Source organism: Nicotiana tomentosiformis, chromosome 1 (assembly GCF_000390325.3).
Source record: "Nicotiana tomentosiformis chromosome 1, ASM39032v3, whole genome shotgun sequence".
In the NCBI taxonomy this organism is placed as follows: domain Eukaryota; kingdom Viridiplantae; phylum Streptophyta; class Magnoliopsida; order Solanales; family Solanaceae; genus Nicotiana; species Nicotiana tomentosiformis.
The window spans coordinates 127,358,227-127,369,132 of record NC_090812.1 but is presented as its reverse complement, the minus strand read 5'-3'; the positions used below and the strand labels follow the sequence as shown (position 1 = coordinate 127,369,132).

Genomic DNA, 10,906 nt, shown 5'->3' with positions numbered 1-10,906 from the left:
TCGAGGTTGAGATGGTTCGGGCATGTAAAGAGTAGAGACACCGATGCCTCAGTTAGGAGGTGTGAGACGTTGACCATGGCGGGTCAGAGAAGAGGTAGAGAGAGGTCTAAAATGTACTGGGGAGAGGTAATTAGGCAGGACATGGCGCTACTTCAGCTTACCGAGGACATGACCCTCGATAGGATGGTGTGGAGGTCGAGTATTAGAGTTGTGGGTTGACAGGTAGTCGAGAGTTTCTCCTAGTCTCACCTGCAGTATTAGTACTAGTCTTAGTTTACTATTCCTAGTTCTGTGTTGGTTCACAGTGTGTCATTCTTACCAGTAGTATTGGCAACATTCTTGTATTTTTATGTTCCTAGATCTTTGTTATTACTTGGCCATTTGCTTTTTCTGTCCTATTACATTGTTGTTGATATTATTTATTTATTGCTCCATTTTATGCTCCTGAGCTGAGGGTCTATCGGAAACAACCTCTCTACTCTCATAAGGTAGGGATAAGATCTGCATACACACTACCCTCCCCAGACCCGCTTGTGGGATTTCACTAGGTTTGTTGTTGTTATTGTTGTTATTGTATATGGCTTATATTGGTTCATAGATACTGTTTCTTCCTCACAGACTTTATTTATTAGAAAGGTTTTGTTGTTATGTTTGTGAAACATGCTAGATATTTCTTTTAATTGATCCTTTCGTTATCACTTGTATTTTCCCTTGTTATTCCTCTAGCTTATGAACCGCACAAGTTGTATATAATGTGTATCTTTTGAATTAAAAACCTCACCAGTACTTCATTGAGGTTATTAAAGATAATTATGGAGTACACGACATCAGTTATACTCATACTTCACTTCTGCACCTTGCATGCAGATATTTGGAGTTAAGCGGCTGTGGAGTTTGAGGGCGGGCATTTAAGACTACAACGTTCCAGCCATATACTATCATTTTGTTCATGGTAGTATAGGATTTGTATTTCTATTTATGTAACTTCCAAATAGATGATGTATTTCTTCTTGCCAACATTGTAAATTCCAAATCTTAGTTGCTCGTACTTTCGGATCTTGGGTAGTTATATAAAATATATTCTTATTTACGTATTAATTAATGATCTTTAGTTTGGTATTGAGAAGGTATTATGTTAGTTGGATTTCCTAGCCGGTTGGGTTAGGTGCCATTATGACTTGGTGGGATTTTGGGTTATGAAGAGCAGAGACACCAATGCCCCAGTTATGAGGTGTGAGACGTTGACCATGGCGGGTCAGAGGAGGAGTAAAGGGAGGCCTAAGATGTACTGGGGAGAGGTAATTAGGCAGGACATGGCGCTACTTCATCTTACCGAGGACATGACCCTCGATAAAAAGGTGTGGAGGTCGAGTATTAGAGTTGTGGGTTGACAGGTAGTCGAGAGTTTCTCCTAGTCTCACTTGCAGTATTAATACTTGTCTTAGTTTACTATTCCTAGTTCCATGTTGGTACACAGTGTGTCATTCTTACCAGTAGTATTGGAACCATTCTTGTATTTTCATGTTCCTAGATCTTTGTTATTACTTGGCCATTTCCTTTTTCTATCCTATTACATTGTTGTTGCTATTATTTATTTATTGCTCCTTTTTTTGCTCCTGAGCTGAGGGTATATCAGAAACAACTTCTCTACTCTCATAAGGTAGGGGTAAGATCTGCATACACATTACCCTCCCCAGACCCGCTTGTGGGATTTCACTAGGTTTGTTGTTATTGTATATGGCTTATATTGGTTCATAGATACTGTTTCTTCCTCACATACTTGATTTATTGGAAAGGTTTTGTTGTTATGTTTGTGAAACATGCTCGATATTTCTTTTAATTGATCCTTTCATTATCACTTGTATTTTCCCTTGTTATTCCTCTTGTTTATGAACGACACAGGTTGTATTAAATGTGTATCTTTTGAATTAAAAACCTCGCCACTACTTCATCGAGGTTATTAAAGATAATTAAGGAGTACGCGACTTCAGTTATACTCATATTACACTTTTGCACCTTGCATGCAGATATTTGGAGTTAAGCGGATGTGGAGTTTGAGGGCGGGCATTTAAGACTACAACGTTCCAACCATATACTATCATTTTGTTCATGGTAGTATAGGATTTATATTTCTATTTATGTAACTTCCAAATAGATGATGTATTTCTTCTTGCCAACATTGTAAATTCCAAATCTTAGTTGCTCGTACTTCCGGATCATGGGTAGTTATATAAAATGTATTCTTATTTACGTATTAATTAATGATCTTCAGTTTGGTATTGAGAAGGTTTTATGTTAGTTGGATTTTCTAGCTGTTGGGTTAGGTGCCATCACGACTTGGTGGGATTTTGGGTTGTGACTAGTTGGTATCAGAGCTGTAGGTTCATAGGTTCTATGAGTCATGAGCAAATATCTAATAGAGTCTTGCAGATCGGTATGATGACGTCCATACTTATCTTCGAGAGGCTACTTGGCATCTATGAAAATTTTACCATCTTTCTCTCCTTATCTTGCAGCCTTGATTCATCACAAAGTCTAATCTTCGATTTCTCTCTATTCGTTTGTATGCATTATCGTGAGCGTGTTATTCGTTGAGTACCGACGACTTGTGTAGATGTCGTAGAAGAGAGGAAAGGCATCAATTTGATGAGTGTTATGCGTATAAGGACATCGATTGGAGAGCTTTGCTATGACAAAAATGGTTGCTTATGATGCTGCATGATGTGGGCACTTGATTATCATCTGGGAGTGTGGTGTAGTTCACTAGTGGGATAGAATAGATTCTTGCACCTGGTTGACGAGAGTAGACTCGAGAGGAGCAATTAATCATATAAAGGTTGTAATCATGGTAATGTTGCAGTTAGATGTCGCACTGAGGTTTAACAAGTGGGTTATCTTCCATGATGAGGTTCGAGGTTTTATGATTTCCCTTATAAGGTTATTGGGTATTCCCAGATGATATGAATATGGATTTAGGCCAAGTGGGGGACCTCACAGTCGAAGGTTGGGTCATGCAGGCATTTGTTGTTATAGTCTCTGGACTGAGGTACATTTGTGAGATTGTTGTGACTTGAGTAGAGGGCATCGAGGTTGACTTGTATAGGGATGGCTGAATGACTTAGGTTCAACATTCTTTATGGTTATAATATGGACTGGGATATATTCACTCGGTTGTTTATAAGGCAAGGTTACTTCTGATGGATAGGATGATGTGCAATGGGGCACATATTGTTTGTTATGTTCAATTGTGTATTGGGGAACTAGAGTAGAGTGGTTGACTTTTGGAACATGGTTCCAGTGGGGTTGAGCTTCAGGATGTGTTGTGTAAGGATTGACTGGACATTTTGCTTGCTTGGGTAATTGTGATAGGCATGGAATTATGACGAGGACTTGGAGCACTTTTATATCGTCTTTGATGTAATCTAGAGTAATTGAAAAAGACGAGTCGAATTGCGATAGCTTGGGTCAGCATCGTAATAGCATTGATTGGTTTCTTCGGCGTGATCGGGTATCTCAGGCAACTTTGCGGTTGGAATTTTAGGTTTGGCGGCCTACGAGACTTAGTTGATTTAGAGAGATTCAGTTCTGATAGCTTGGTTTTGTGTAAATGATTTTTGGGGAGCTTGCAATGGTTTTAACCCTAACATTGAGGTTGATGTCTTCTAAGGATTCAGAGAGTTTGTTGCAAGTTGTGATGATTTAATGAATTGAGTTAAGTGGTATGATTTTGGTCGATAAGGTGCTTAATCTAATGACCCGACCGGTCGTTTTGTGTATTTGAGCCCCGTTCCCCTATTTGATATTCCCCATATGTGTATTTGTTGTTATGTGACTTGCGGGGATGGCTGATTTGGTTTCGGAGAGGTTTTGGATTGAACTGGAACACTTACTTCCTAGTTTGGAAGTTTAAGTTGGAAGTGTTGATGAAGTTTGACTTTTATGTATTTGACCTCGGATCGCAGTTTTGATGGTTCCGTTAGGTCCGGATGGTGATTTTGGACTTAGGCGTATGTCCGGATTTTGATTCAGTTCTCAGTTCTCTTCTTAGAGAAGTTTGTCCCACAGCCTCACAAGGAGAAGTTGCGTAGGGAGTTTGAGCATCTAAGCTAGGAGGGTATGACTGTGACCCAATACCAGATGAGATTCGCGGAGTTAACACGTTATGCAGTATTTTTGGTCCCTACTAAGAGAGAGAAGATCAGGAGGTTCATTGATGGCCTCAACTATGGTCTACGATATGATTTGGCTCGAGAGGCCGAGATGGATGCTAGATTTAACCTGGTGGTTAAGATTGCTAGGTGTTTGGAGCATGTTCGCAGGCTTGAGTGAGAATCGGGAGGCCAAAAGGCCATTGATATGGGTGGTTTTGGTGGTGCCTCGTTTGGAGGGTAACCACATCACAACAGAGGCTATCCTTTTAAGCTCGCTCATGCAACTCATCAGATTGGTCGTTGTTCATCAATTAGCCACAGTTCAGTCGTCATTCAGTGTGCTGCAGGCAAAGAGTTCTTACCGTGCTCCATCCGCACAGGGTTCCACAGGTACTTATTCAGGTTATCAGGGTTGGCAGGCTCGTATGAGGAAGGGTTGTTTCGAGTGTGGAGACTTGAGTCATCTTAAGAGGGATTGACCCAGACTTCTAAGTAGATCCCCATAATAGAGCACACAACCTATGGTTTCAACAGCAGTAGCTACGCCACCTGCATAGCCAGCTAGGGGTGGGGTTCAGTCTGTTTGAGGTTGTCGTAGAGGGGGAGGTCATTCAGGTAGTGGATAGGCCCGTTGCTATACATTTCCAGCTATGCCAGAGGTTGTTGCTTCCGACACCGTGATCATAGGTATTGTTTCAATATTCCATAGGGATGCTTCAGTATTATTGGACCCTGGTTCCACTTATTCTTATGTGTCATAGTAGTTTGCTTCGTATTTGGATATGCGCCATGATTCTCTTGATATTCCTATTCATGTATCTACACCAGTGGGTGATTTTATGGTGGATCATATATAGTGGTCTTGTGTAGTTACCATTAGGGGTTCTGAGACTAGAGTTGATCTTTTATTGCTCAGTATGGTTGATTTTGAGTTGATTTTGGGTATGGATTGGTTATATACGCACCACGCTATTCTTGATTGTCACACTAAGACCATGACGTTGGCTATATTCTGGGGTTTCCGAGGCTCGAGTGGAGAGGTTCGCTTGGTCACACCTCGAGTAAAGTGATTTCATATTTGAAGGCTTAAAGGATGGTTGAGAAGGGGTGCTTGGAGTATTTTGCCTTCGTAAGAGATGTTAGTGCTGATACTCCTATCGTTGAGTCAGTTCGGTAGTGATGGAGTTCTCAGATGTATTTCCTACATACTTGTCAAGCATTCTAGTGGATAGAGTATTGATTTTGGTATTGATTTGGTGCCGAGCACCCAACCCATCTTTAGTCCACCATATCGCATGGCACCAGCAGAGTTAAAGGAATTAAAGGAACAGTTACAGGAATTGCTTGATAAGGTTTTCATCAGGTCTAATGTGTCACCTTGGGGTGCACCGATACTATTTGTGACAAAGAAAGATGGTTCTATGAGGATATGCATTAATTACAGGAAGTTGAAGAAGGTTACAGTCAAGAACAAGTATCCACTATCGCGTAATGATGATTTATTTGATCAACTTCAGGGTGCTATGGTATTCTTGAAGATTGTCTTGAGATCCGAGTATCATCAGTTGAAGATCAAGGCTTAAGATATTCCTAAGACGGCTTACATGACCCGTTATGGGCATTACGAGTTCTTGGTGATGTTTTTTGGGCTGACCAATGCCCCATCAATTCATTCACTTGATGAACAACTTGTTTTAGGCTTATTTAGATTCCTTCATTATTGTCTTCATTGATTATAAAATGGAGTATTCTCGCATCCGGGAGGAGCACGAGCAGCACTTGAGGATCGTGCTTCAAACTTTGAGGGAGAAAAAGCTATATTCTAAATTCTCCAAGTGTGAGTTTTGGTTAGACTCTGTTGCATTCTTGGTTCACGTGGTGTCCAACGAGATGATTAAGGTAGATCCGAAGAAGATTGAGTTAGTTCAGAGTTGGCCTAAACCTTCTACCACTACTGAGATCTGGAGTTTCCTTGTGTTGGCTGGGTATTATCATCATTTTGTGGAGGGGTTTTCAACTATAGCAGCCCCATTGACTAGATTGACAAAGAAAGGTGCCCAGTCAGGTGGTCTGATGAGTGTGAGGAAAGCTTTTAGAAGCTCAAGACAGCCTTAACTACAATTCCAGTTTTGGTTATTCTTTTAGGATCAGGTTCTTATACAGTCTATTATGATGCTTCATGGATCGACATTAGGTGTGTGTTAATGCAGGATGGTAGGGTGTTGCTTATTCTTCGCATCAGTTGATACCCCATAAGAAGAACTACCCAGTACATGATTTGGAGTTAGCAACCATTGTTCACGTGCTCAAAATTTGAAGGCACTATCTTTATGGTGAATCTTGAGAGGTGTTCACGGATCACAAGAGTCTCCAACAGTTATTGAGACAGAAGGATTTAACTATGATTTCACCATTCTTTATCATTCGGGAAAGGCCAATATGGTGGTCGATGCTTTGAGTAGGAAGAGGAAGAGCATAGGTAGTCTTGCTTTATCCCAGCTGGGGAGAGATCGTTAGCTTTGGATGTTGAGGCCTTGGACAACAGGTTCGTGAGGTTGGATATTTAGGAGCCCGATAGGGTTCTTGCTTGTGTTGTATCATAGTCATTCTTATTTGAGCGCATCAAGGCGCGTTAGTATGATGATCCATATTTGCTTGTCCTTAGGGACACGGTGCATCATGGTGATGCCACCACGATCTGCCAAAGCACGCTCAGTCAATCGTCAGTCTCCAGCCCAAAGCTGAACAGTACAACCATGTGTCACCTACAATCTATTCCCTGCCTATTTGTACCCAGCTACAATCTATTCCCTTAGGCCCAAGGGCCCCTCGGCCAATCGTCACTCATCCGTCCTTTCTTATAACCACTATCTCTTGATTGATCTATTTTTTTCTACCTTTACAGCTCGCTCTGTAAGTTCACTAGCAATACACCAATACAACACTAGCTATAGCAGTAACTAGTACAATGAGTCAGGGGTCGGGTGAATTCAATAATAAATGCCTATTGGCATTCCAGCCTTCCTTCTCCTTTCAGGAAGATCTAATATGGGTAAAGGAGGTGACTATGGGTGTTGATGGGGTATTGAGGCTTCATGGCAAGATTGTGTGCCTAATGTGGATGGATTGCGAGAGTTGATTCTTGAGGAGTCCCATAGTTTGTGGTATTCCATGTGCCGCGAAGATGTACTGCGATTTGAGGTAGCATTATTGGTGGTGGAGGATGAAGAAGGATATTGTTGAGTATGTTGCACGGTGTTTGAACTGTCAGCAGGTGAAGTACGAGCATCAAAGACCTAGTGGTTTGCTTCAAAGGCTTGATATACCCGAGTGGAAGTGAGAGCGTATCACTATGGATTTTGTAGTTGGGCTTCCACGGACCTTGAGGAGATTTGATGCGGTGTGGGTCATTGTAGACAGACTGACCAAGTCTGTACAATTCATTCCAGTCATGACTACCTATACTTCAGAGCAGCTGGCTCGGATTATCTTAGAGATATTATTCGCCTTTATGGTATGCTCGTGTCTATTATCTCGTATCGAGGCACTCAGTTCACTTTGTATTTTTGGATAGCAGTTCAGCGTCGGTTGGGCACACAGGTCGAGCTGAGTACGACATTCCATATCCCGACGGACAGGTAGTCCAAGCGTACTATTCTAATTTGGAGGACTCATTGAGAGCATGTGTCATTGATTTTGGGGGCCAGGGAGATCAGTTTCTACCGTTAGCAGAGTTCGCCTACAACAATAACTATCAGTCGAATATCCAGATAGCTCCTTATGAGGCCTTATATGGGAGGCGATGTTGTTCAAGAATGGGTTGGTTTGAGCATGGGGAGGCTAGTTTGTTGGGCACTTATCTAGTTCGGGATGCTTTGGAGAAGGTAAAATTCATTCAAGAGCGGCTTCGTACAACACAGTCCAAGCAAAAGAGTTATGCAGACAGGAAGGCTCGTGATGAGGTATATATGAGAAGGTTCTACATAGAGTTTTTCCCATTAATGATATGATGACTTTCGGGTGGAAGGGCAAGTTGAGCCCTTGGTGTATTGGTCTATTTAAGGCCTTGGAGAGAGTGGGTGAGGTGGCTTACATTCTTGCTTTACCACCTAGCTTATCGGGAGTTCATATAGTGTTTCACGCTTTCATGCTCCAAAAGTACTATAGGGATATGACACATGTGTTAGATTTCATTTCTGGGCAGTTGGACAAGGTTTTGACTTATGAAGAAAAGCCAATGGCTAACTTGGATAGGCAGGTTCACAAGCTGAGGTTGAAGAATATTGCATCGGTGAAGGTTCAGTGCAGAGGTCAACCGGTCGAAGAGGCAACTTGGGAGACCGATCATGATATGTGAAGCAGATATCCTCACTTTTTCGTCACTTCAGGTATGATTCTAGACTCGTTCGAGGACAAATATTTGTTTAAGAGTGGGAGAATGTCATGACCCGGCCAATTATTTTGTGTATTTGAGCCCCATTCCCCTATTTGATGTGCCCCGTATGTGTATTTGTTGTTATATGACTTGCGAGGATGATTGGTTTGGTTTCAGTGAGGTTTTGGATTGAATTGGAATACTTAGTTCCTAGTTTGAAAGCTTAAGTTGGAAGTGTTGATGAAGTTTGACTTTTGTGTATTTGACCTCAGATTGGAGTTTTGATGGTTCTGTTAGGTCCAAATGGTAATTTTGGACTTAGGCGTATGTCCGAATTTGGATTCGGAGGTTTCTCGGTTCTTTTGGCTTGAATTGCTGAAAGTTGGAAATTTCAAGGTTTGGAAGGTTCATAGGTTTGATCGGGAATTGACTTTGAGGTTATCGATATCTGTTTGGTATTCCGAGCATTGGAATAGGTATGTATGATATTTTTTGTCTTGTGTGTATAATTTTGGGCCATTTCGAGTTGTATAGGCATGTTTGGCGCAAGTTTGGAATTCAAAATTTTGGATTAGTGCATTAAGCTTGAATTGGTGTGCAATTTGTGGTTTTGATATTATTTTGTGTGATTAGAGGCCTCGATTAGGTCCGTGTTATGTTTTGAGATTAGTTGGTGTGATTGGAAGGGGTCCCGGGGGCCTCGGGTGTGTTTCGGATGAGTTTCGGAACATTTCACTCATGTTTGGAGTTGCTAATTTTTGGTGTTCTGGTGTTCATCACGATCGCATAGGGAGTGTTGCGATCTCGGAGTGTGTTTTGGGTGGCTGATAATTTTCCCTTCGCTTTTGTTATGAGGAAATCGCGCTCATGAAGCTTGGAGGGTAGTGGTAATCGCGCTCGCATCCGGGTAGAGTGAAGGCTGGATGGGGTCGCCAAGTTATTGGCCTTCGCATTCGCGTGTTGGGGACCGTGATTGCGTATGCCAGTGGAGGTTTTCATCACGTTTGCAGGTGTCAAACCGCATTCGTAAAGAAGGCTTTTTGGCCAGTGTTAGATTTGTTCTTCGCAATAGGGAAGTACGTCCTGCGATCGCGAAGGGGATCCCTAGGCAGACTTAAATAGCTCTATTTCGACGGTTTTAGTTATTGTAACATATTTTGAGATTGAGAGCTAGGATTTGGGATATTTTGGAGAGGATCTTCATGTTTTAGATCGGGGTAAGTGTTTTTGACTCAGATTTGGTTATTATCCGTGATTCCATCCTTGACTTAAACGTTTGATTGGTGAATCTAAGTGAAGAAAATTATTCATTTTGGCAAACATTTTCTAAAATGAAAAATGAGGATTTGAACCCCGATTTAGAGTCGAAATCGGATGAAACTTATATGGTTGGACTTGTATTCGAATGGGTGTTTGGATTTTGTAAATTTTGTCGGGTTCCGAGAGGTGGGCTTGAGTTGACTTTTTGATATTTTTTTAAAGAACAAAGCTTTATTGTTTGGGGTTGTTTCCTATAGCTTTTATGGATGCTATTAAGTTATTTTGGCTAGATTCGAGCCATCCGGAGGTTGATTCACGCGGGAAGGAATTTATAGAGTATTGCTTTGGCTTGATTGAGGTAAGTATCTTACCTAAACTTGGTTGAGGCACTAGTTGCCTGAATTATTTGTGATGGCTACGTGATATGGGTGGCGCACATGTGAGGGGTTGAGCTCATGTGCATATACCGGGGTATTATTCACGCTCGGTGTAGGGCTTACGCTATGATATGTCTTGAACAGATTGCTAAGCTTCACGTTGTTATGCTTCTTATGTTTGTACCCCTTTGTGAGCTATTTTAACCATGTCTGCGGTTACATATAGCTTGATCTCCTGATTGAACATGATAATTCCTACTTTCGTGATGTAATTGTCTTATTTGAGCTATGGTAGCACACTTAAATAGCTTCGTAATCCTTAACATGTCACCGATACCAGTCCATGAGTATGAGATTGATATCCATTATCATGTACATATAATCTTGTGTATCTGCTTTCTGTGTGATATGGATTGGACTGGTAGCAAGTGAGTTGTCCATGCAGTTGATATCATTGGCACGTGAGTTGTCCATGCAGTTGATATCATTGGCACGTGAGTTGTCAATGCAGTTGAGTTATGATAGCACGTGAGTTGTCCATGCGCTTGTTATAATTGGCACGTGAGTTGTCCGTACAACACATCATACCCATACATGTATACAAGCATATCATACCAAAATCAAAAGCAGCTCCGAGCCAAATGGAGCACGCCAACTCTCGCTGCTCAAGGATCCTAAGAAGGGGAATCGTCGGCTTGTCTACCTGCACCTGCAGGCATGAAACGCAGGCCCCGGGAAATAGG

General features: G+C 41.6%; 1 protein-coding gene across 1 annotated transcript; it reads left to right on the top strand.

The window, feature by feature from the left end:
- The first annotated feature begins 5,891 nt into the window (after positions 1–5,891).
- LOC138909318 (uncharacterized) lies at positions 5,892–8,508 on the top strand. Its single transcript, XM_070200503.1, has 4 exons — positions 5,892–6,230; positions 7,057–7,064; positions 7,729–8,113; positions 8,215–8,508. Exons 1-4 carry the CDS (start codon positions 5,892–5,894, stop codon positions 8,506–8,508), a joined length of 1,026 nt encoding a protein of 341 aa, XP_070056604.1.
- The last annotated feature ends 2,398 nt before the right edge of the window (positions 8,509–10,906 follow it).